General features: G+C 39.2%; 1 protein-coding gene across 3 annotated transcripts in view; it reads right to left on the bottom strand.

Moving 5' to 3' along the window:
* Window positions 1-26,445, bottom strand: part of BABAM2 (BRISC and BRCA1 A complex member 2) — a 331,069-nt gene that overhangs the window by 66,014 nt on the left and 238,610 nt on the right. For all 3 annotated transcript variants that reach the window (XM_045011497.1, XM_045011498.1, XM_045011496.1), the window contains exons 8-10: window positions 5,223-5,322; window positions 1,888-1,958; window positions 138-220 (exon numbers count right to left, since the gene is read on the bottom strand). In XM_045011497.1, the coding sequence (XP_044867432.1) occupies window positions 138-220; window positions 1,888-1,958; window positions 5,223-5,322 (254 nt within the window). The remainder of the gene's footprint in view (window positions 1-137; window positions 221-1,887; window positions 1,959-5,222; window positions 5,323-26,445) is intronic.

The following is a 26,445-nucleotide window of genomic DNA, read 5'->3' as shown; positions in this document are numbered from 1 at the left end:
CATTCTCAAATTGCAGTCAAGATTTTGAGTTTTCAAAAGTGTGATGGCCACATCAAAAATACGTAGTCATTAAATAAAAATAGCCAAAGCTGTTAAATTGTTTCCTGTAAAAGGAAAAAAGGCAAACAGCTACTCACTGTGAACAAGGAAGCAAAAATCTTTCCACATCAGCAACAGTGTGAGCTTTGTGAAGCCCTCTGCATCATATTCCACCACACCACTATAAAAACAGAAATATAAAACAAGAACACATTTTTACATAATATTCCTTACAATAATAAATGATAAGCAAATAAATATTGGGTTAAGGCAAAGGAAAATACCCAAGATTTTACTTTATTTACTATCAGCTATTATGTTCCATCCAAATGCAGGCTGCATGTGGCTCCTCTCAAATGGAATAATTTTCTAACTTACATTACAATAATGGAGCTTCCATCTGAGGAACGGCTATCGTCAGTGTAAACAAGATACTTTTTAAAAGGCAATGAGCTCTGCTAATGGCACTTGCAATGGCAATTCGGTAATAATGAACATATCTACCAAAAACTGCATGTATGTTACTCAGATGGAGCTCATTAATACACTATGACATTGAAGTTGTATGTAAAAAGCAGAGACCTTACTGAAAACCTAGGGACCCATGTCATAACATTGACTTCCAGTAATCTAGGTGGAGTCTAAATCTGACAATTTATACATCTAAAATATACAAATACATATTCAAAATCCACAAATTGAATTTTAAATTTAAAGAAAAGCTTTCATAAGGACTATTTTTTTTTACTTACGTAGAGAAAAAAATCCATATGACAGCTGAATTAATATCTTCATCCTCGATTCCTGATTATCTTATATTGTTAAACACTCAGGCTTGTCAAATTACTGTGGTGCTGTTTGTTGTTATTGTTGCTGCTGCTGTTTTTTTAATTTAGTTTTTGTATATTGTAAAATTTATCATATTGTCATAAATAACACACAAGGACCTAAATTCTGATTAAGTTGCTCATACAATTCCACCCACCCCTGAAATGGATTAAATACCCAAACCATTAGGGGTGGTCTGCCTTTTAAAGACTATGATAGTATCAGAGTCTGTAAACGGCAATGTTTCAGTATACTAATTTGTTACGTAACATGTGCTTTTCATACTTCTATCATTAACTTTATCTTATCGACCCTGGGATCAGATGGTGTCTACTGTCATGTTTAAACCACAGCAGGATGTCAGGACAGTTTACTTGATCATTATGGAGATGGATTCTTTTTGTCTTAAGAACTGTGTTATAAATCCATTGTACAGATGGCGGGTTTTCTGTAGCACAGATTGGATTGAATAATTCTCAGAAAAGAAATCATGTTTTTAGTCAGACCAGTTCTCCAAGGTCTGTACTAATGTCTGATTTGCACCATTGATATCGATCTTATATGGTTTGGATCCATAAGAGACTGCCACTCTCCTTAGGTGTCACTGTGCCACCTGAGAGCATCTGGGGTGCTTCTCCTTACAGTCTCTCTATAACCATCCATCCATTCATTTTTTGATGTGCCTATTGCCATAATATCTCTGTAGTCACGCTATACAGAAATAAGAAAACTTCAGTTTCTTCACAAAGGGATGAAAACTACTATCTCCTCCTCATTTTAGGTTACTTCCTGAGTTGAATTAATGTGGTGGCTGGCTTCCAGGAGGAATAATGATGGATTGCTTGCTACAATCACTACTATGAGAAGGCCTATGTGCATCATTTTCTGAAGATGGCTAGATGAGAGGTAGACTGTCATTGCTTCAACTAGCAACCAGGACATCTAACCATGAATCAGAAAGGTAACATAATTTTGCTTTTGCTGCTATTACATGAGAAGATGCATTAAAAGAAGACTTACGTTCCAAAGTGACTCAGGAAAGCGGCAATATACTCCCTTCTCTTATGGTATCCCTGAATAACATATTGTACCTGGAAAAAAAAAAAAGCCAACCCAAAGCTATGAAGACATTTTACAGAAAGAAAAGGCCCCCAACTTTTCATATTTTTCTAGCTTTATTGGAGAAATCTATTTACAGAATATCAATAATGTTGCATCCTACTTTTAGATGGCATGTTTCATCCTAAAGGATCCTAAAATGCCTTTCAAACAAACTGTACACAGAGCTCTCTTGATTCACCTGAAGATGAATCAGCACCCAGTAGTACTACTGTGCAATAAGAAGTATAGAAGAATGTCATATCCAATTGAAGCAATAGAAAAAACCTTAGATAGGCAATGTGTAATTGGCTGAGCTAGCATTTGGCCAGGATGCTAGAGAAACATCCTGTTAAGAAAATTGCTTAGGACCATAATTGTGCGTATCATTTGAAAAACAGCATCTCTAGCAGCAGAGTACTTCCTAACAGTAAGCTGTATTACTGGCTTCAGGCTGAGACAGATAGAAGAGAGCCACCTACTGAATCACCAACACCAAATTCTGAAGTATCCTGAGTTTCCCTTGAACGTCTTCCATCCCAGCACTGATCCAGACCACTATGCTTAGGTTGGAAGATCTGAGCCCATTGAATAGTCCTTGCTTTACATGAATAGTCCTGTTGACATGAATGGATTACTTGCAAGATAAGCAAGGTTAGACTCATGATGAAACCAACACCGAAGATACTAGGCTGAAAGTGTATCTAGTTCCTAACTCACTATGTTACATCTATAGGATACTTCCATTCATAGTCACTTATACAAATCCTACTTTGCTTTTCACAATGGAAACTAACTCTGTTAGAGCCTCTTAATGCTGGGGGGGAGGAGGAGGAAAGATATATACAGTTGAACCCTGTTATGTCGCCGGCCTAGGGGTTTGCCAAAAATAGTCCAGATAACCGATGATCGAGATAAACCCCTATCCACCCCCCCACCCCTGAACTCCCCTGCCCTCTCTCCAACACCCCCTCCCTGCCCCCTTACCGCGGTGCCTGCACGTGGCTGGATCCAGCGAAGCGGGACGGGGAAGCGGGGCCGGGCGGCCGTGGACGGGGACCCGGAGCCGGGCAGCCAAAGAAGCGGGACCCGGTAAGCGGGCCGGGCGGCAGGCGAAGCGGGACCGGGTAAGCGGGGCCGGGCGGCAGGCGAAGCGGGGACCGGGTAAGCGGGGCCGGGCGGGCGGCAGGCGAAGCGGGGACCGGGTAAGCGGGGCCGGGCGGGCGGCAGGCGAAGCGGGGACCGGGTAAGCGGGGCTGGGCGGGCGGGCGGCAGGCGAAGCGGGGGACCGGCGAAGCGGGGTCGGGCGGACGGGCGGGCGGCGAAGCGGGGACCGGCGAAGCGGAGCCGGGCCGGCGGGCGAAGCGGGGACCAGGTATGCGGGGCCGGGCGGGGACGGCCAGGGACCCGGTATGCGGGGCCGGGCGGCGGGGACGGGCCGGGACCGGGTATGCGGGCGGGGACGGGCAGGGACCGGGTATGCGGGGCCGGCGGGCGGGCGGGCGTGGACGGGCAGGGACCAGGTATGCGGGGCCGGGCGGGCGGGGACAGGCAGGGACCGGGTATGCGGGGCCGGGCGGGCGGGGACAGGCAGGGACTGGGTATGCGGGGCCGGGCGGGCGGCGAAGCGGAGCCGGGCGGGCGGCGAAGCGGGGACCGGCGAAGCGGAGCCGGGCGGGCGGGCGGCAGGCGAAGCGGGGACCAGGTATGCGGGGCCGGGCGGGGACGGGCAGGGACCGGGTATGCAGGGCCGGGCGGCGGGGACGGGCAGGGACCGGGTATGCGGGCGGGGATGGGCAGGGACCGGGTATGCGGGGCCGGGCGGCTGGGGACACGGTGGGTCGGGGACGCGGGGAGCCGGGCGGCTGGGGACGCGGGGAGCGGGCGGCTGGGGAACCGCGCGGCTGGAGAGCCAGGGAGCGGGCGGCTGGGGACACGGTGGGTCGGGGACGCGGGGAGCCGGGCTCGAGATATTAGGGTTCGGGGAATCGACATAAGGGATGAGAAACCCATAAGACAAAGAGGGAGTTTGGCGGTTCCACTTGTAAAACCTCGACTTAATAGGGTTGGCAAGTTAACCGAGGTCGAGATAAATGGGTTCGACTGTACTTTATTTGTGTTGGCTATGGTAACATTGGATTTCCTTGGTTGGCAAATGCTTGTGTTAAGTTATTTGAAATAACCTTGATACAATCAGTGCTCAGAGCTATGTTATACCCTCTCAAAGTAAAATAATTCTATGTATAAAATAGGACTTATTTCAGTTTATAAAAAAATACTAAGTTTGAAGGCTTTGTGTGGGATCTAAAACATTATTTTGGAAAAAGTAAAACAGATAAGTTTGCTTAAGTAACTTTGTTTAAAAAAAGGATAAAAACAGTCCTGTGTACTTGTAGGTTTTAAAAACAGAAAGTAGTTTTAACAGAAAACCACAACAAAACAGCTCTAAAGATAGATTTCTGTATAATTATGGAAATGCATTTTGAAGGAACCTTTTCTAAAATACACCATTTAATTTCCTCATTTAAACAAGAAAAACAAAAAAATATGAAATAAAAAAGACAAATAGGGAATCTACAGTAACCGGATTGCTGAATGCCTGGCCCTAAGTTACTGTTCTAAGTTAAAAACTACATTTAAATCATCTGAGAAACTTAACAAAATACTATACCTAATGAATAAACCTTCTCTTTCGCTTAGACTCTAAGCCAAACAGAATATAGCCTTCTATTAATGGAAAAGGTAAGTGGCTATTACTTTACTATATCAACATTCATCAGAAAAGATGAATCAGTCCATTTGGATGAATTAGCTGAAATAATATCACTGTAATAGGACCTTTTGTTGAGTGCTCACAATCGACAGTAATCTAGGGATAGTTAGATTTCTTTCCACTGAAAGATAAATTCATTGGCTATATATTGCTATTTATCTAGCAACAGAACAGTAATATGTTAGGGTGACATTTTTATTCTAATGTACCTTAAAACAATAAGAAAACTCCTTTAAAACCCAAGAAATGCTGTATACCTACAACTCTCATGGACTTAAATGGGTCATGAAAGTGTTCAATCTCTCACAAGATCAGGTATAAGACGGTGTTACTGGAATAGTTTAACTTGCTTGAGTTTGCTTTACTTAAATCATCAGTCGAATAAGTAGAATCCTTTGTTTCCACGGTGTTTTCATAAAATTGCTTGTAAAGTACAGTATAACACAAGAAGGAAGGAGAAATTAAGTTCTGTGTATTAACTCACCTTGTTAGTCAGCAGCTGGCACACCTGCGGTACATAGTCAATGAGACAGCCTCCACCTGGAAAGGCTGGAATGTGAAGGGCAGAGGAGCCTCCAAGAGCACTAAAAATAAAATAATTGTATTTCATAATATATCAGATGCTGCTCCTATGGTACATGTTAGTGATTCCCAATGTAAAAAGCCCAGCACCACACTAAGAAAAGATTACAAACTGATTTATATTAGCCCTGGACTATGTAATAAATATTAGAGATACAAACCGTAACTTTACCATATACTACTGCTGACACCTTACTGACAGCAGACATCTTTAACCAAGAGTATCAAACCCCTCGAACTGGAAGAGTTAAGTGCTCGTACTAGGAGCGGCAGACATACCAAGCATCCTCTCAAAGAATAGTTTTAATTTTATTTATTTAATGATTTGTATTATTTTTATCACCATTGCATCTAGGTTCATAGCAGCTTAAATGCAACCAGACATTGCATCTAACTGTATACAACAGACAGTATAAACAGCCTTCCATGTAACACCCAAGCATCCATAAATAACCCACTTATGTCCACAGTAATTCAAAAAGAGTTGTTTCTCAACACCCTCGAGAGCCACTAAATAACTTATCCATTAACCCCTACCAAATCCTGTAAGTATGAGATCAACACCTCATGGTCAAGCATATCAAAGGCATATCCCATAAAATCAACATGAACATCTGACTGGAGCTGGTTGCACTGTTTTAAAATTACATTATGTTCCCTCCCCTTTTCTTGACTAGCTCTATAGCTGAACTTTGTCCATCACTAGAAAAAGATCATCTGAATAAAGATACAAATTCTGTCCCTGTACCATACACAGACCAGAAACCAGAATGAGAGAGACCAAGGACAGTGAAAGGAACCCAAAGCTGCATTGGCACAACCTTTTCAATATCCTTTTCCATAAAAGGAAGATTTGAGGGAGGGCTGTAATTAAGGCCAGAAACTTCATCTGACGGCTTCCTCTGCAAGCAAGGCCATAACCACTTTTTCTTAAAAGTTGATTGTATACCCAGATAAAGGCAATAACAGTTTTTTCAACAACAGACCTAAATCCTTCCCATTGTCTTTTACCAATCATAAGGGACACGAACCTATCTTACAGGTCATGGCTTGTATCTCTCTTTGAACATACAGTACTTCTCTATAAATTAAACTAAGCTATACTCCAAAAGTTAAGATGTTACTTTGTCTCATGCTATTTATGTATTGCTCCCACAAAAACATTAGGATCCAATAGATCGTCTCTGCAAAGCAAGGTCCTTATCCTACAAATGGATCCTCTGGCATGGATTCTTATGCCTTGACAGACTCTTTCTTTGTCTAGGTATAAGAGTCTATACTGGCAAAATCCTTTGAATGATAGAAGCCTAAATCAAAAATTTATCATAATGGGATGCACTGAAATCTGTTACTGAAACCATCTGGAATCAGCAGACTGTTCACCACATGGAATAGTTCTGTAGGTCTGGACTTTGCAGATGCAAGACTGAATAAGAAAAAGAATATACTTCAGTGTACAGCATAGCCACACAGGAACAAAACTCTTTATGCTGCCATTAGTCAAATATAAAGCCGTTTTTTGTCACCAACTTTAGTCTCCTTCTTGATTGCTTTGTTTGCTGCAGGTCATCTACTTATCAAGGTGATGTGTTGAGAAGTATGGGAAGTATGGGAATGCTATTAAGGACGGGTCAGAGACAAGTGGATCATAATGTATTATTAACCGGTCATCAAAAGTGTGGTCCGATAGCCAAACTATAATTTCCCCTCAGAAAATTCTGAAATTCTATTCAGATTGGAGGAATGAAGCAGGGTCCTCATCTTGACAAGTTAAGAGTAGTCTCTGATCCTACTCTGAAGATGATAATGATCGGGCCATGTCAAGTTTGGAATCTCCACTCCCTATATCATACAAATACATCCCCTGAACACTCCTACCCTTAAACAAAGAAAGTGCTGCTGCCCATCCCACAGTCTCTCTTGTCTCAGTTGCACCCAAATCTAAGGCTCCTCTCAGCAGTGAGATACCACTGGAGATGCTCAAAATAGTACAAAGAAAATCACAGATTCCTCTTTTGGTTCCAACAGACTCACAGACTTAAAGGTCAGAAGAGACAATTATGATCGTCTAGTCTGACCTCTTGCACAACGTAGGCCACAGAATCTCACCCACCCACTCCTGTAATAAATCCCTAACCAGTGTCTCAGCTACTGAAGTCCTCAAATCATGGTTTAAAGACTTCAAGATACAGAGAATCCTCCAGCAAGTGACCCGTGCCCCACACTGCAGAGGAAGGCGAAAACCCACCAGGGCCTCTGCCAATCTGCTCTGGAGGAAAATTCCTTCCTGACCCCAAGTACGGCAATCAGTTAAACCCTGAGCATGGGGGCAAGACTCACCAGCCAGACACCCAGGAAAGAATTCTCTGCAGTAACTCAGATCCCACCCCATCTAACATTCCTTCACAAGTCATTGGGCATATTTACCACTAATAGTCAAAGATCAATTAATTGCCAAAATTAGGCTATCCCATCATACTATCCCCTCCATAAACTTATCAAGCTTAGTCTTGAAGCCAGATATGTCTTTTGCCCCCACTACTCCCCTTGGAAGGCTGTTCCAGAACTTCACTCCTCTGATGGTTAGAAACCTTTGTCTAATTTCAAGTCTAAACTTCCTGGTGGCCAGTTTATATCCATTTGTTCTTGTGTCCACATTGACACATTGGTATTGAGTTTAAATAATTCCTCTCCCTCCCTAGTATTTATCCCTCTGATATATTTATAGAGAGCAATCATATCTCCCCTCAGCCTTCTTTTGGTTAGACTAAACAAGCCAAGCTCTTTGAGTCTCCTTTCATAAGACAGGTTTTCCATTTCTTGGATCATCCTAGTAGCCCTTCTCTGTACCTGTTCCAGTTTGAATTCATCCTTCTTAAACATGGGAGACCAGAACTGCACACAGTATTCCAGATGAGGTCTCACCAGTGCCTTGTATAACGGTACTAATACCTCCTTATCTCTACTAGAAATACCTCGCCTGATGCATCCCAAGACCGCATTAGCTTTTTTCACGGCCATATCATATTGGCGGCTCATAGTCATCCTGTGATCAACTAATACTCCAAGGTCCTTCTCCTCCTCTGTTACTTCCAACTGATGCGTCCCCAGCTTATAACAAAAATTCTTGTCATTAATTCCTAAATGCATGTCCTTGCACTTTTCACTATTAAATTTCATCCTATTACTATTACTCCAGTTTACAAGGTCATCCAGATCTTCCTGGATATCCAGATATCCCGGTCCTTCTCTGTATTTGCAATACCTCCCAGCTCTGCAAACTTTATTAGCACACTCCCACTTTTTGTGCCAAGGTCAGTAATAAAAAGATTAAATAAGATTGGTCCCAAAACCGATCCCTGAGGAACTCCACTAGTAACCTCCCCCCAGCCTGACAGTTCACCTTTTAGTATGACCCGTTGTAGTCTCCCCTTTAACCAGTTCCTTATCCACCTTTCAATTTTCATATTGATCCCCATCTTTTCCTATTTAGCTACTAATTCCCCATGTGGAACCATATCAAATGCCTTACTGAAATCAAGGTAAATTAGATCCACTGCGTTTCCTTTGTCTAAAAAAATCTGTTATCTTCTCAAAGACATAAGAGAATCTCTAACAGTTTTCAAACGTTGCTTCTTTTCTTATATTGCTCTGTTGCAATCCATTTTCCAGGCTCTGAATGATTATTTTAAATTTGTGACCAATGGCTTGTCTACACTAGAGAGTTTTGCCACTTTAACTGAAACAGTTACAGATAAAGTGGCAATATAATTCTCTACTATGAATGCAGTTATACCAGTATAAAAGTGCCTATACCAGTATAGATTATTCTGGTTCAGGTACTGAAATAAGCAATACCACTCTAAGACACCTTTATACTGCTATAACTGCATCGACATTAGGGCTAATACACGTATAGATATATTGGTAAAATATAACACCTCAGACTGATGTAGTTATATCAGTATACATTTTCTAGTGTAGAGCAGGTCTAAAAAAGTGTCTAGGAAAACCAAAACCTGCTTAAAACAGCAGAGATGGAACTAGCCCACCAAACCACGAAGACAGAGAAGGAAGGTAGAAGGTGGGGTAGTTGTTTTGCTGGTACCATAAAGATTCTCAGTCTGCCTGAGAAACGTCTTTGCCTTGCCGTTTCTAAAGGGGAAAATATGTTGCCCTTTCACCATAAAAATGTCTTACAAATGTTCTTCTTAATTACTATTCGCTGATTTCATACAAGAGGAGTTTTCCAGTCTGGGTATATTTTTAATCTGAACTAGTGAAAAGATATTTTAAAAATTCCTTTAGCAAATGAAATCCCCATTAAGCATGTGTGACACATATTAAGAACTAATTTTTGCCAACTACCTGGAAATTAAAATGTAGATATACTGGGTCGAAGAAATAAATCCATCCAATATGAACTCAAGTAAGAATGTATGTTCAATAATAAAATATCTATGCATTTAAACTGCATAAAAATCTGCATGCCACTAATCCCGTTAAATCTATTATTGGGGAAAAAAAGTGACATGTCCTGTACAAGAAATAAAGACATCAAAATATTCAGGCACATACAATTATGTGGTAATCTATTAACAAAGATAAAAGGGAAGATAATGTTTTGGGACGACTGGATTAAAAAAACCCTTAATGATGCCAGACTTTTTTTTGAGAAAGAAACACTTTTGGAGCTTTTTATAACCATAAACAAAAATTAGGGTAGAACATATTAATTTTGGCAGCACTACAAATGTGTCAATGTATGTAAAAAGTCTTGAGGAATGGGTTCATGTTTCCCAAACAAGCACTTATTAATGAACACAATATAGAGAAGCTATAGTATTACTGAGCCTGCAAATCACAAATGGATATATTTTAATGTATTTTATAATTTTTTTTACAGGTCTTTAGTACAAATGAATAGAAAATGATGAAGCTCTCTCTCCTGGAAGTGCATAAAGGAAACAGGAGCCTACAAACATGAAATCTGCAGTTGTCCAAGAAACAAACAATTTTAAGATGATCATAAAAAAGAATCAAGCTTCTTCAACTTAATGTATCCAGGTACACTACTTAGTAGAATCAAAATATCAGTACAAAAAGGCCAGATAAATTTCACCGAATTAACTAAAGGCATGAAGATTATCCTTAAATATTGGAAATATATAACGGTATCAACAGAAAAAGAACAAATGTTGGAAATGCATTTTAAAAAATAATACATATGTGGAGAATGAAAATGAAGAGTGTAGCAAAATGTGAGAACTATTTCTAAATTCTATCAAGAGAAAAAGAAAATAGATGAAACTCTAAAATAGATGAAAGATGGGTCTAGCATTTGGGACCTATGTAATCAAGTGTGTATGCAAATCAGGAATGTGTGGGCAAACAAAGCAGGTGTGTGCTCACAAGCATGCACGTTTAATCTTACTGAAAATAAGGAAATGTATTTACTTCCTTTAATCATAATATATTTGTAAACTGAGCTAACTTTTAGGTGTTGCAAATATCAGTGAGCATAGAGAACATGTAAAAAGCCTGGGAAGTTTGAGATTACAAATTTGGTTGAAAAACGTAGTAGTATTGATGTAATGCACTTAGATTTCTGTAAGCAGTGTAGTTGTAGCCGTATTGGTCCCAGGATAAAGAATAGTTCTGTGTGGCTTGAAAGCTTGGCACTCTCACCAACAGATGTTGGCCAATAAAAGATACTACCTCACCCACCTTGTCACTCTAGATATCTGAAAGGCATTTGACTTGATACCGCATAACCTTTTGAGTAAAAAACTAGAAAGATACAAAATTAACATGGCACATATTAAAGTGGATTAAAAGCTGGCTAATTAATAGGTTACAAAATGTAATTGTACATAGGGAATCATCAAACAGGTGTGTTTCTAATGAGGTACTGCAGGGATCACTTCTTGGCCTTACACTATAACATTTTTATTGCACCTCTGTATTTGGCACTGGTGAGACTACTGCTGCAATGCTTTGTCCTGTTCTGGTGTTCACAATTCAAGAAAAAGCATGTTGATAAATTGGAGAGGGGTCAAAGAAGAGCTACCAGAATGATTAAAGAATTAGAAAATATGCCTTACAGTGATAGACTCAAGGAGCTCAATCTATTTAACTTAACAAAGAGAAGGTTAAGAGGTGACTTTATCTCAGCCTAAATGGGGAACAAATATTTAATAATGGCGTCTTCAATCTAGCCGAGTAAAGTAGAACACGATCCAATGTCTGGAAATTGAAATTAGGCAAATTCAGACTGGAAATTAGGTGTAAAATTTAAACAGTCAGGGTAATTAATCATAGGAACGACTTATCAAGGGTTGTGGTGGGTTCGCCATCACTGACAATTTTTAAATCAAGACTGGATGTTTTTCTAAAACACATACTCTGGAAATCATTCTGGGGAAGTTCTATGGCCTGTATTATACAGGAGCTCAGATGATCACAATGGTTCCTTCTGGCCTTGGAATCTATGAATCTATGAAAAAACTGGTGAGAATGTACCTACAATGTTGTACACAGTTCTGAGCCTCTCAATACCTGAAAGATGTAGATAAACTGGAAGAAATTCAGAGGAAAGTGTCTTTAATGATTATGAGGTTGCAGAGTGTGCTGTTGGAGGAAAAACAAATTTAAATATGTTTGCCTTGGTTAAATGTCAACTGAAGGGACATATGATAAAGGCCTACAAGCGTATGATGGTTTTAAACCTCAAAGAGAAGAACTGGTTAAGGTGAGCCAGTAGTTAAAACTGAGAGCAATAGGGAGAAATTGAGCAAAGGAAAATGGAGTGAAAAGAAAATCTCAGAAAAAATCTCAACAAGAACGATCTGCTGAACTATACAGTAGCCTCTGATGGACCATGGTGATAATTCTGTCACTGGAGACACTTAACCCTGGACAAAGCACCGAAAGGAACAGTCCTACATTAGCCTAAGGATGGACAAGATGACTTTCCCATCTCTAACTTCTATGATTTAGATCAGTCTCTCACAGAGAGTCTTTAAATTATGAGAGAATTAGACTGTGAGATATTTCAGCTGTTAAGAGTCTTTTACTGAAAGTTTATTTTAAGACAATGCTTACTCAATCGTTACATATTTCAGTAGTTACGAAATCAGGGGACTGAGCCTAATTTCAACAGAAACTATCCAACGTCATACTGATAAGCTCTGCTGACGGATATAAATATCTGCCTCAAAGGGTAAATATTTAACAGACATACTAGTGCCTGACATTGCACTGCTTTTACTGAATGATCTCAAGTGATCTCATTACTCTAAGAAAATAAACATTGTAAGTAGTTTCAAAAGAAACAACTGAAAAAAGGAAGCTATGTAAATGTAATTTTAGAATTTACTGTAATTATTATTATTAACCATATGAACAAAGACATCAGCGCAGTCTTTGTATTCTGCTCTGAAGGACATGTCTCTCGTACCTTATCAGTCCTCTCAGTCATTCTCATCTGGATTGTGCATGCCTCTTTCTCCTGCTTTTGAACACCATGAGAATGCTAGCAGTTCCCTATGCCTTTCCTCTGTGAAGGTCTAGAAACTGTCCTCTAATGGGCTTGAAGGGGAGGTTGAGAAACACCAACAAGAAAAGGACGGTCTTTCTCAGAAGTGTAGGTCAAGAGAGGACATTGTTCAAGACAAAGGGCAGCTATTTGTGATTTAGTCCTTCCAAGAATTCTGGTTTGGTCCAGTTTCCCAGCAACCAGAAACTCTCCCTCCTTCCTGGCACAGTGTGCCCGGAATAGCCTGTAAATAAGCCAGTTCCCAGATAACAAACCTGGTGATTATCTAAATTTCTAAGAAGTTTGATCTAATGGATTAGAGTGGCAAGCTGCTGTGGGTGGTCCCAGGTTTGGAGCTCAATGGAGGCTGGAATTGCTGTAGAATTAGTATGCTTGCCCCTTGAGAGGAGCAAGATGCATCACATTACTCTCAAGCCATCTCCTTTGGCAGATCTATAAAACATTTTGAGAGAAACTGAGCTTAACCCTGCTCAGCTGTAAAGTAGGTTAATACAAGGTAGGGTCTTTAAGAATGGGGTCCTTCCATAGAAATGAGGGAATCCTGGTGGAAACCCCCTTCTCTGAAAAGAGAAAATGGCTGCACAGAATTTATTTAAAGAAAATAAAGGTAAACAGGACCAGGTGGAACTCTGAGCAGATGTGCATGTTTGTTCCTTGTGCTGGGCTGGAAATCTGTTTGCCAAGTACTTGAATAAAATAATATTTTGCATTTTGATAATGCCTTCCACCCAACAACCTCAAAGCATTTTACAAATATTAACTAACTAAGCCTTACAACGGCCCTGTGAGGTATAATCTCTATTTTACAGTTGGGGAAGCTGTGGCACAGAGGTGAAATGACTTGTTCAATGTTACACAGGAAGTGTCTGGCTGAGTTGGAAAATGAACCCATGAATTCCTACTCCAATATATACAGTTAAAAATAACAAGTGAGGAAGTATACATACATTGCATAAATAGGTCAATACATTTTCCAAGAGTTTTAAATAGATGTTTTTATGCTGTGCATGCTTTTTAAAGTTTCCAGTAAAGGCTCTTCACCTATTGTGATTTCCTTCTTTTTTTTATTTATCTGGAGACTGCTGCAACAAAATGCATCTGCTGTGAGAATGGAGGGAAGCTTAATCAAAACTTAGGTTGCAGGAAATCAAGGTTCACACCAGGCAACATCTGCAAAGCAAGAACTAGATTGAAAGTCACGTGGTAGTCTGCTTGTGACATACTCATTTCAGAATTTATGGTGAATGGATAATGCACAGTACTGATCCTGACTGGAAAATACAAATGTCTAGTCAAATGAATGCTGTTTTCTTTCAGGGTCATATCTTATAGGTCTATCAAGGGCAATAGCAGCTTGCAGGAGACTTTTTGTCTTTATCTTGCAGGCAAAAGGTCTGGAGGAATTCAGACTTTTGTATCCCAGTCTGTCAGTCAGGTCAGGTGGAAATGCCTGAGGTATGAGTTCTTACAAAGTGGGCCAGCTTGTAATTTTTCTTAGAAAGAAGGAGGTAGTGACATCGGAATGCATCCTGTGAAGGACAGACATTTTTGTAGCTGCAAACTGCCAAGTGATAATACAAATGTTTCCAGGATGATAGAATACAAAATATACTCAGGGCCACAGTTCTATGTTACCTGACTGTTCAAGAGCGTCAAATGAATTGTTCTGATGGAGCAGAAACTGCAAAGCAAAGCTGAGCTGTTCTGTCAGCCAGAGATTAATTCTCAAGAAAAGAAGAACTATTTATGACAGGGTGAGCCAGCTACAAAAGGGTAAGGGGCTGTCTGGCTATCATATGATTCAGCGGGATTTAAAGGAAAGGGTGTATCCCTTGGGGGGCTGAGGGGGAGAAGAGAAGAGCAGAGTGCGGTATATAGACCATGAAGCATGTTTTGCTCTGAGGAATAGCTTTGCTTTATTATTTAGTGAGTTTTTGTATTATGAATTAATACTAGTGCACTGAAGGAAAGGCCTGAATGCGGTATGGGCATGGCCCGGAATTCTTCCAGGGCTGGTGACAGACCCCACACCAGCATACACTGCCATTTTTACATAAATCATTTTTGAATGGTTTGTCTGCTGACTATTTAAGATATACTTACATTTGTGGTTAATTTGTGTGTGTTCATTGCATATTAAGCACTCTTCACAAATAAAATGGATGCCTATTTCTGGGATGAGATCAAAAAATTTGTATCATCATAGTTATTTCATTAAATCAATTCCAAAGAGAGAAAGTTGGCATCTCCCACTGGCTAGCTTAGATGACTCCACACCTAGCATGTTGGTTTTTGTGGATCCCATCCCTAGGCATGGTTAAGGGAGGCTAGGTGCCTAACTCAGGTGTTGTGGATCCCAATGTTGTTCCACTGATTTTCTAGGCACCTAAACTTTCTTTGTGGGGATCCAGGGCTTAAGGTTTCTGTGCCTCAGTTCCCCATCTGTAAAACAGAGATAATGGTACTTCCCTGTATTCGCAGGAATTTTGGGAGAATAAACACTATTAAAAAGAGTGTGAGGCACTCAGATACTAAAGTGATGAGGTCCATATTACTGTAGATCAGGGGTTCTCAAACTGGGGGTCGGGACCCCTCAGAGGGTCATGAGGTTATTACATGGGGGGTCACGAGCTGTCAACCTCCACACCAACCCCGTTTTGCCTTCAGCATTTATAATAGTATTAAATATATTAAAAATGTGTTTAATTTATAAGGGGGGGTTGCACTCAAAGGCTTGCTATGTGAAAGGGGTCACGAGTAAAAAAAAGTTTGAGAACCACTGCTGTAGATAGATAGTAATATATAGTACTTGGTTTTTTGCATCATTATGTAGACTAGGAGCCCCAGACATTTTTGACCTGAGTCTTGAATTATCTTACTGTCAGCAAAGAAAACCCATGCACCAGCTTCCCTTTCAACAGCATCAACAAAGGAAGGAGCATGCATGTGAGGTAACCCTGTATACTTGAGTGGGAGTTCTCTTGCACAATAGTATTTTATTTTTGCTCTGTGAGAGGAAAAGAAGTGGAAAGACTTTTACATTTGTGAACAAGGTCTGGCACAATGAAAGATGTGCACACACTCATATTTATACCTGTACCAGTGTCAATATACTATGCAACAGCAATAAATCCATCACCAAGTGCTATATATTAGTGATTTGTATTCAGAAATCTTTCTAATAAGCTGTATTCTTGCTGCAAAAAACACATTAAAGTATCAGAAAATGACATTTTTGAGCGGTTATGAATAATATGGTTGGAAATTACCCAGCCTTGAAAATGTAAATAAACAAAAACATGCCTGGACATGGGAAACCTGGTTTTGTATCAAGTTTTTTTTAAGCTAAGAGCTTGTCTCTTGGATTGGCCAATGTTAAAACATGTTAAATCCCATTTACTGCTGATGGAAGGCAGGCTTTATAGACTACAGCCCTTTCTTTTACCTGGATACACCCTTGTTAATGCTCTCAATGTACACTTTGTCCTGCCTTATTTTGAAATTGCACGTTCTTTTCAGACATAGGCAAGTGTTTAAAGAGATCTGTCATTCAGGATGCCTATAAGGAAGAGCAGCCTGAAGCATGTGAAAAGGAACTCCCATCTTTTCTCTTTTCTTTCTGATTGAAGACAGGTATTATGGTCTTTGATCTCCTGCTCTGTTTTCTTTCTTCCTCCTTTGTTACTAAACAGTTCTCTCTATCTCTCTTTTTTTTTTTTTGGCAGCTTCATCACTTTTAGTACATTACACCGTTTGGAACAGGAGACAGAAGGAACCACATCAAATAAAAGAATGTGACCACAAAGGCTGCCTTGAGAACCATGATCCCAGATTTGTTGTAAATTTACCATTTTCAGACTCACTCACCCATAATCAAATCCTCTCTACCATATTAATAATGTGGTGTTGTGCAAAAACATTGGAATTCTGCTGCAGTCAGCAACAAAGAGCTTAACAATACGAGACAACAAAACATTGGCCCTGTTATTAAGAAACATTCAATCTAAGTTTGATACTGTTTTCTCCCCTTTCGAACAACTTCTTTTTCGACCTGGTTCTCTGCTGGAAATGTCAATGTAGAATTAATTTAGACAAAGGAAATAATTATTGCTATTTATTAGAGCACCTGAAAGTTTGTTAGATACCTCACAGTACACATAGGAAAACATGGTTCTTGGGCCAAAGAGTACATATAATCAGACACTGCGCAACAACACGGGCATGCACAGTAGGGATGGATTGGCAGGGGAGGAAGGGCAGGGGTTGTAGCAATGAGATTATATAGTTACTCAGCAAAGGTTTGGAGCAAAAACAAAACACGACAAAACAAAAACACATTTTTAAAGTGCTTTGTACTAATTTCTGATAAGAAGATTGGTAGAAGTCTTATGAAGGGATTTGAATGAGGAGAGGGTAGTGGCCAGGCAGGATCCCTCAGGTAGGGAATTCCCTGCATAGGGGATAGTGTGCAAAAATTAGGAAATGGTTGTGGGGAAAGCAGACAAATGGAGCATTGACGCTGAATAAAGACAAGAGACAAGCTCAGTTAAGTAGATATGGACATTTTATTGGATCAAGAATTTAAAACATGAAGTGGTGAGGAAGGTGAAGCAGAAAAGGGGTTCAAAATGGAAAATTACATGGTCAGGTCCATAAGCCAGGAAAATTAGCTTAGTGGTTGTGTTCTATATGGATCTGAGGAGGGTGATATGAATGTTGGGAAGTTGGAGATGTGGCAGTTATAATAATAATAATGACTGAGATGATAGTTTTTGATGTCTGAATAAAATATTGAGATCTTAGAAACGTTGTGGAGACAGAAGCAGTAGTATCTGTCCACAGCTTGAATATGCCGGGTGAAAAACAGGAAAGAACTGACGATGACCCCAAGTTATGGGGCATAATGGCAGGGATGATGATATCAACAGAGAGAAAATAAATGAAAAGTAATCAGTTAAGAAAGTCTTCTACAAGGTAGTGACAGGTTGTTACAGCATAAAGAGATTTCGACATTTCTGCCCCAAAAAATTCTATATGAGAGGGATCTGACAGATATTTTACTATGACAGCGGATGGCTAATTAATGTAATACATCCGCATGATAGAACATAAATCATTCAAAGACCGAAAAACTATTTACATTAAAGCATACAACAGAGTATTTGGCAATGAACTGGGTTTTGATTGCCCTTCCTCCTGGCTCTTTTCTCCATTAGACAAGTGGATCCCTTTTTCTAGACTAGAAGATAGGGTCTACACTTGGTTTTAACAAAGTTTGGCACTGCTCGAAGTAATTGGCCAAACTGGGTTTAAAAAGAATTAGATGAAAAAGTATTACACAACTAAGTTATCAATCAATTCCACAACTAAGCGTAGACTGTGTAAAATCAGATGAGTAAAAACTGTATTTATCATATCTGGAGAATTTAGTCCTGTTAACAGCATATCCCTATCACTGAAATACACCGTAAATTTAATTATTTGACAACAATAGAGAAGGGGAAGCTGTAGTACCTATAGGAAATATTTGTATTAGCATTTAAAGTTAAAGATGTGAAAATGTTTCAAAGTTGTTTAAATATTTGTTCTGCACCCTGATCAGCATTAGAGAAGTGATGATGATGGGGGCAGCACTGAAATTGGTTTCTGAAATTTAACTGTGAATTTCTTGTCCTTCAGACATCTACTTTAAATAGTCCCTGCTGTTTAGTAGGTAACTTTATAACAATCTTTAAGGTAATGAAGTTTTGACACACAGGAAATCTGCTAAATAAATCTGGTTTTTCTACTCAGAATCATTTCTCAAAAGTATAAGCCTTTCAATTCAAAACTACCACCTCACAGTAAGAACTATGAAAAAAAAGGAAAATGGATTACATGTAGAATGGAGATTGGAATTAAGATGTTGAGAAAAAATCTGGCTAGATTTAGGGTCTGTGTATGTTTTACTATAGTTCTTTTCCCTACAGACATCAAGAAACTTTAAGCATATATAAAGGAGTTAAAGATCATGAAATTAAGCAATCCAAACAGAAACAGGACTAGAAAATATGCACATTGTGAGCACTCTTCTGGAAGAGTTGTGTTGAATAATTCTTGATAAACATCTGAGATTTATGTATGGTGAAGATCACTGGGAATTCTTCTGCATTTGCGTCCATGTGTGGTATATGACACCACTTGCCTTTTGATTTGTGATCCTGATTTCTGTATTGCAGCCCACCCCTGTTGCAGCAGTGGGAATTTCTCCTGGAACTTCACTGTACAGAAGATTTATCTCAATGTACACGTGTATCTTCTACCTCTTTCTACAGAGAATGTTCAATGTAAATGAATGTCTGCCTAAGACTGACACCATCTACTTGAGATAAGTTCTTCTGCAAAAAATATTAATGAACATTCACTGGAATAAAAATAATTTGAAGGGATGGTTTTCACAACCCTTTCCATTTTTTTTCCATGACATGAGTTTTAAACAAGCACATTTTGTTCTTAAGAATGTTTGCAAAAAGCAAGCAGCACAAATACCCATGTGAATATGTGACCCCCTGAAAACAGAGGGAACCATGGCTGTGTTACAAACCACAAAGGTCAACCTTTGGCAACTGTAAGGAAGATTGTGAATAACAATCACAGTAATAAACTTTCAACCACAGAGACTGATTTACGCTGGCTTTACTTTCAAGGCTATTTCTGCGATTAAAAGGATAGAGACCGAGTTTAAAAAGAAAAGAAAGCAGAGATTGGTGTTATTATTTGTCATGTATAAATCACACCTAAAACCAGAGCATGGCTTTTGTGCATGCACAAGTACAACTGAGCACTAGCCCTTGTAGATGAAGCATAAAATTGCCAAAAGCACATAAATGACTTAAGAGCCTAAATCTCACTTTCAAAAGAGACTTAGGTACTTAGGAATCTAAGCTTCATTCAAAAAAATCAATGGGACTTTTGTTCCTAAGTACCTGAATCATTCTTGAAATTGAGATTTAGGATCCTAAATCACATAGGCACTTTTGAGATTTTTACCCAAACTCGAATATACTGTTATATTGCTGTTGCTCTCACGGGGAAAGCATTCATTAAACATAATGAGTAACTGGAGTAAAATAAGTCATGTCACCAATAAACAATTTGGGTGTAATTTATTTCTTTAGTTGCTCTTGATGTTTCTATTTTGCTTGCCATATACTGCTGTCATACCTGTACAGTGTACAAAACAGGATGTGCACTCAGCAATGACTCATTAGCAAATATGTGTTTTGCATAGGTGTACATAGGCAATGGGTGGGATTAAGACACGTGCATCTGACATAATGAATTCAAATATAAGGAAGGGGATTTTTTTTTAAACCATTCAAGGTCTGTGTGTAATGTTTCATAATAGGGAATACATATGCTGAATATCCCCTAAAAGAACGTGTTTGCTACAGATATTGGCTAAAAGGACCAGTAGCACAACCATGAGCCATTCACACCATTTACTTTTAACAGCTAACACTAATATCCAGAATGGATGAGAGCCTTTCTAAAACAAATCTCTTTGCTGCACTTATACTTCCATGTCAAAGATTTCATATCCAAAGTGAGAATGTGTGTGCATAAGGCATCAAACAAAAGAGGACAATGGGATATCTGTTTTACATTCTCATGTGATACTTGACAATAATGCTGCTGTTGGACATTGTCATCAGTTATATTAAGAATTAAGCTTTATTAATTGAAAACCATCCCAGAAATCTGATGATAGAAGCAATCTGAATTTCTTAGCTTTTTTGTGATATCAAATTGAGACATCCTCTGTAAAGGGACTGTATTATTTTTATTATCTTTATGCAATGATTAATAAAGCCCTTGAAACTAAAGAATATTATCTACTACAGTGAAGTGACTTGAGAGTTAAACTACCACAGACAGATAATTTCTTCTTTCCCCAAAGTCACGTTGATCTCCTTAATAATTTGACTAAGCTATTAAGAAAATCTGCAGTATATATATGCACTTACTAATATACTAATAATATACAGGTATACTTACTAAAAAATAACAAATATTTTAGTTACACTATTTTTGAAACAGCTGATGATAATATACTACGTATGTTTGACTGAATCAAATGAGTAAGAGGAGTCAGTTATAACTGTTCTGTATCGATGAATAAATGACTAATTGCTACAAGGTAACTAATGTGCAGTTTAAAAGTACTTTAACTCAATCTAATTTTGTATGCGCGTGAGAGAGAGAGAGAGAGTACATAACGTGAAAAATTTCTGTTTTGTATTGCTTTTGGCTGTTCTTGAAGTACACAATACACTGTGTGTTTTCTCAAATTTTTATGTAGATTCTGCTACATGAAGTATGAGAAATAAGAAAAACATATGTCTACAAACAGAGATCTAGGAAAAAAACAGAATTTCTTTAAATGTTTCCAGATAGTCTCATTTTTCTTCTCCCTTTCATAACCAACCACTGTGTCATTCAAACTCCATTCTGCCAGGTGGGATAGGGCATTTTTTCAAAATAATGTTAATGCTATTTGATGAATCGCTGCAATATAACACAAGACTAGCTACAATAATATATTCCAAAGTCTACCATGGACTAAAATTGAATTATATGTTGTGATACTCTATGCATCTTCTATTTTCTTTCTTTCTGTGCTCTACTTTTCTCCATTAAGAAACCGAGTAATTTGTATTCTGTTATCAGAGATATTTCCATATCAAGCTAATTCATGCATACTACTGGGAGCAAATAATTTTTTTGTTTTAATCCCAGCTCTGCTACTGGTTCTCACAACCTCTCTTTCCCAGTCTCTAGTATGTAAAAATTGAAATTTACCTACCTGACAGGGCTTGTGCAAATATTAAATAATTTGCCTCTATAAAGTACTTTGAAGATGAAATGTGCTCTATAAGTAGCAAATATTAAGATCCTCACCATATGCTAATTGGACATTTAATATTGGTTCTGTTGGTATAGGTTTTATTAAAACTTCAATACAATTTTATTCATTTTAAAAGTACGCTGCAGAGAGAAACACAGCAGAAACCATTTCATACCTTTTCAATGTCCTTAAGACCTAAGTATACTGCAGCAATTACTCTCTTAATTCTACAGTTAAATCAGCGTCACTAGGAGAATCCAGCAAAACTGGGAAGTTTTCCTACCAACCACTGAATGGCCATACCTGAGGGTGACTGAATCAACATGGAAGATCAAAAGATCAAAATCCTTTAGCATTTTAAAATAAAATCAATGAGTAATAAACTTCCTTCACAGAACACCTTTCATCCTGTATGGTTCTGAAGTGCTTTAACAAACTGCCTAAACTCATAGAATAGAATATCAGGGTTGGAAGGGACCTCAGAAGGTCATCTAGTCCCATCCCCTGCTCAAAGCAGGACCAATCCCCACACAGATTTTTGCCCCAAATCCCTAAATGGTCCCCTCAAGCATTGAATTCACAACTCTGGATTTAGCAGGCCAACACTCAAACCACTGAGCTGCTGTTACCCAACCTCTGTATAGTACAGGGATCTCGTCATCCCCCAGTCACATGCAGTTTATTGTTTAACATTGCATAGCAGTACTACACAATGGTTTAGAGCTGGGTTTTAAATAATGTCTAAACTAAAACTGCAGGAGGAACCTAGGTAGACAATTAATTACTATGATGCAATATGGCCAGGACATCTGTGTTAATAATCCTAGTCTTACAAAAAGGGACCTCGGATCTTTCGCAAACATAAGTGATCAGGACTTTGTTTCTACAATTCATACAAATGGCGCCACTTTCAGTTGCACACTTAATACACTTATTACCTTGTTAGTGAATTAGTTCAGTACTGCCTCAAAAGGAAGAGTGTTGCCTAGTGATAGGGAACTGGACTGGGACTCAGGAGAGTGGGTTCTAGTCCCAGCTCTGCCAGTGGCCTGCTGGGTGATCTTGAATAAGTCACTTCCCCACTCAGTACCTCAGATTCCCCACCTGTAAAATGGGGATAATGACCTCCTTGGAAAGCGCTTTGAGATCTGCTGATGATAGGAGCTGGGAATTATTATTCTTTACTGAATTCCAAAACACCATTTTCTGAAGCATCTAGGATAGGTCTCCTTATCAAAGTTGTGACCCAACTCAACCCTACATTGTCTATGAGATCGGACTCAATCACAGCAAAAATGGTCTGGCTCTAGACCATTATGACTGTTTAATGCTAGAAGGTAGGCACTCAATGCCAAGAAACACTACGTGCCATAGGAAATATCAAACTTTTATTTCATCTCTCAGTTTCTGGTGGCTATTCAGGAGCCTAGAGATTCACGTGAATATTGGCCGTTACTGACTCCTTCACCATCACCACAGATCACAGCTGACATGACTATAACTATTCATAGTTCATAATGACAATCGTGGAACATCCTCATTCTTACATTCTGAGAAGGGCAAACAGGGATTTTCAGTGGTTCTCAACCAGGGGCACATGTATCCATGGGGATACGCAGAGGGTACATCAACTCACCTTTTACAACAGGCTACATGAAAAGCAGTAGTGAAGTCAGTACAAACTAAAATTTCATACAGATAATGACTTGTTTATACTGCTCTATATATTATACACTGAAATGCAAGTACAATATTTATATTCTAGTTGATTTATTTGATAAATTATATGGTAAAAATGAGAAAGTAAGCAATGTTTCAGTAATAGTGTATTGTGACACTTTGTATTTTTATGTCTGATTATATAAGCAAGTAGTTTTTAAGTGAGGTGTAACTTGGGGGTATGCAAGACAAATCAGACTCCTGAAAGGGGTAGAGTAGTCTGGAAAGGTTGAGAGCCACTGCTATAATCACTCATTATTTTACAAACCTCTGTCGTGTCCTGTCTTATGCCTCTCCTCCATAAACTAAGTCTGAATATTTTTAATCTCCCCTCAAAGAAGTCTTTCCATGTCTTCTGTCATTTTCATCGCCTTTTTCTGGCACTTTTAGAAGCCAAAACAGAGCACAGTATTCAAGGCAAGTGTGAATCACTGATTTAAATAAAAGGCATTTAACATGATTTAGGGATATGTTTGTGCAACCTATGGATTCTGGTTGATAGTATTAAAGTTATTATGAAATTACTGTATCATCAAAAGCCTCTGTACATGAGTATCTACCATCACTGCCAGGATCAGAGGCACACCAGACTGAGGATAAAAGGAAGTACTTAAGTTTAATGACTGTGCTTTGATCATAGGTATGCAAAAGGAGTTTGCTTGAGCTGGGAGAAGGTACTTCCCTCCTCCTGCCTGAAAAGAGAGGGGAAGTAGGAATGTGGAAAATTCTCAAACATAGGACAAAGAAGCCAGGTGACCAAGTGACAGCCAATAAAGGACACAAAGGAAGTTTGAGCAGGAGCAAGAAAGAGCACAGACTAGCCAAGGTCAAAAGAAGCAAGCTGACCTAGGGATAAGGCTCCATATTTCAGAAGACAAGCCATGCAGTGGAGCAGGAGGACTCTGGATGGGTCAGAAGGACTGTGACCCCAGCCCAAAGAATGCTCTGCTGTGATGAGGAAACTGAAGCAGGGAAATGAGTGTAGGGTTTATTTATTTTTTTATAGATCTTTGTATTTTTCATGTGATTAAGTGCAATGATGAACTAGAACTCTGTGCAAAGTGTCTGTGTGTTATAAGCTAAACCTACCATGTGCCCCCTTGAAGAAGTAAACCAGAAGGCTCACACCTTTGGGTGGAGTCCTGGGAGAAGGTGTGCGTAAGCCATAGGGGAAGTCTAAGGGGCCACCAGTGAGTGCAGGGGCTACGCAGCTTGGCTACATGGTCACAACTCTCAGGAAGGGTGCTAAACAGAGGGTCTGCACCCTGAGTATATGCATAAGGACCCCAAAACTGGGACAGGGTGTGGACTTTGTTTAGATTCCAGAGGCTTAAAACCCCAAGTATTTAAATATTTTCCATATTATTTTCTCTCCCTTTCTGACTATAGCCTAACATCTTGCATGCTTATGTGACCACAAGTGTGTATTGAGTACGTATTTTCATTGAGCTGTTTACAATTATGCTGAGGCTTTTATCAAAGTCACCACCGTTAGTTTAGAACCTGTCAATGTGTACTACTATGAATATTTTATCTACCATCATGTTACCCCAATCTAGCTTTGGGACTGGTTCTGTGAGTTATTTTGCATCCACAACTGGCAATGACTATCATGGAAGTTGAGGGTGATCAGACTCTCCAGGAGGTCCTTAGCAATTTGCAGGATCAGGCTCTTTGTCAGTTCCTTCCAAGTTCCTCACAATCCTCTCTAGTCTTAAATAATAACCTACATAATCTCAGCTGGGGCTTCTAGACGCCACTGTAATACAAATAATAAATAATAATAGTTTTGTGTCCGCCATTATTTGCCATCTCACTTATAACAACATCACACTAACTTCCTAAACAACTGCTACAAATTGAACTGAGCACTACATATTTTTGTCCTTGGGCAAGATTACACTATTTAAAAATAAATAAAGAGAAATCCTTCACAGAACTGTGGCAGAGTAGACACAATGGACTACAACTGATTTTCTGAGAGACTACAGTCCATTGTGTGAATTAGTATTTCAGGACTTATAAAGTATGGATTATGTAAATATGTATTTAAGGACTTTAAAAATGCATAGTATTGACAGGCCTACTACAATGGATTATCATGTAAATTATCATGTATTCCGGGAGTTTTCAAGATATGCAGTATTGTGACAATAGTTGAACGTGCACTTGGAAAGCTTGAGACCTGCTTCCACTTCTAGCAGAGATGATTGTGCCTAATTAATTACATTATGAGGTGTTGTTAACAATAATTTTGTTCAGGATTCAAAATTTAGTAATTAAACTCAGGACCATGGATGAAACGAAAATTACCATATTTGGCATTTGTTGGGACTCTGCATAACAGTACCCACAAACAAAACAGATTTTTGCCATGTTCACGCAACTTTAATTGTATCATCACTCCAAGCTTCTCAATGTAAGGAACTATCAGCCAACTTTATATTTGTAAAAACAGATGGTGCAGGTGTTTATTTACTTTTAGATTTATGGCTTTTGATAATTAAAAAAAGGGGGGGGGATTTAATTACCTTATTGTAAGTGGAGTTCTTTGAGATGTGTGGTCCCTATCTGCATTCTATTGTGGGTACACACGCACTCCATGTGTCTGAGACAGGAGAATTCTTGCAAGTAGTATCCACTTGTATGTAACAATGTCCCTGTTTTCCTCATGCTCCATAGCAAGCGTATAAGGAGCAGTTCCTTCTCTACTATGAATCTAGTCATGATCCGCAGAAGAGAGGGAAGAGGGTGGGTAGTGGAATACAGATATGGACCACACATCTCAAAGAACTCCAGTTATAATAAGGTAAGTAACTTCCTTTTCTTCTTTGAGTGCTGGTCCCTATCTGTACTCCACTGTGTGTCAATGACTGACCAGCAGTGCTCAGAGAGAAGAGGTGTGAGGATGAAGGTGGTACACTGCTTGTAGGACCGCTGTTCCTAAGGATACATCAGCAG

Source organism: Mauremys mutica, chromosome 3 (genome assembly GCF_020497125.1).
Source record: "Mauremys mutica isolate MM-2020 ecotype Southern chromosome 3, ASM2049712v1, whole genome shotgun sequence".
NCBI classification, from domain to species: domain Eukaryota; kingdom Metazoa; phylum Chordata; order Testudines; family Geoemydidae; genus Mauremys; species Mauremys mutica.
This window is presented reverse-complemented; position numbering and strand designations above follow the sequence as displayed.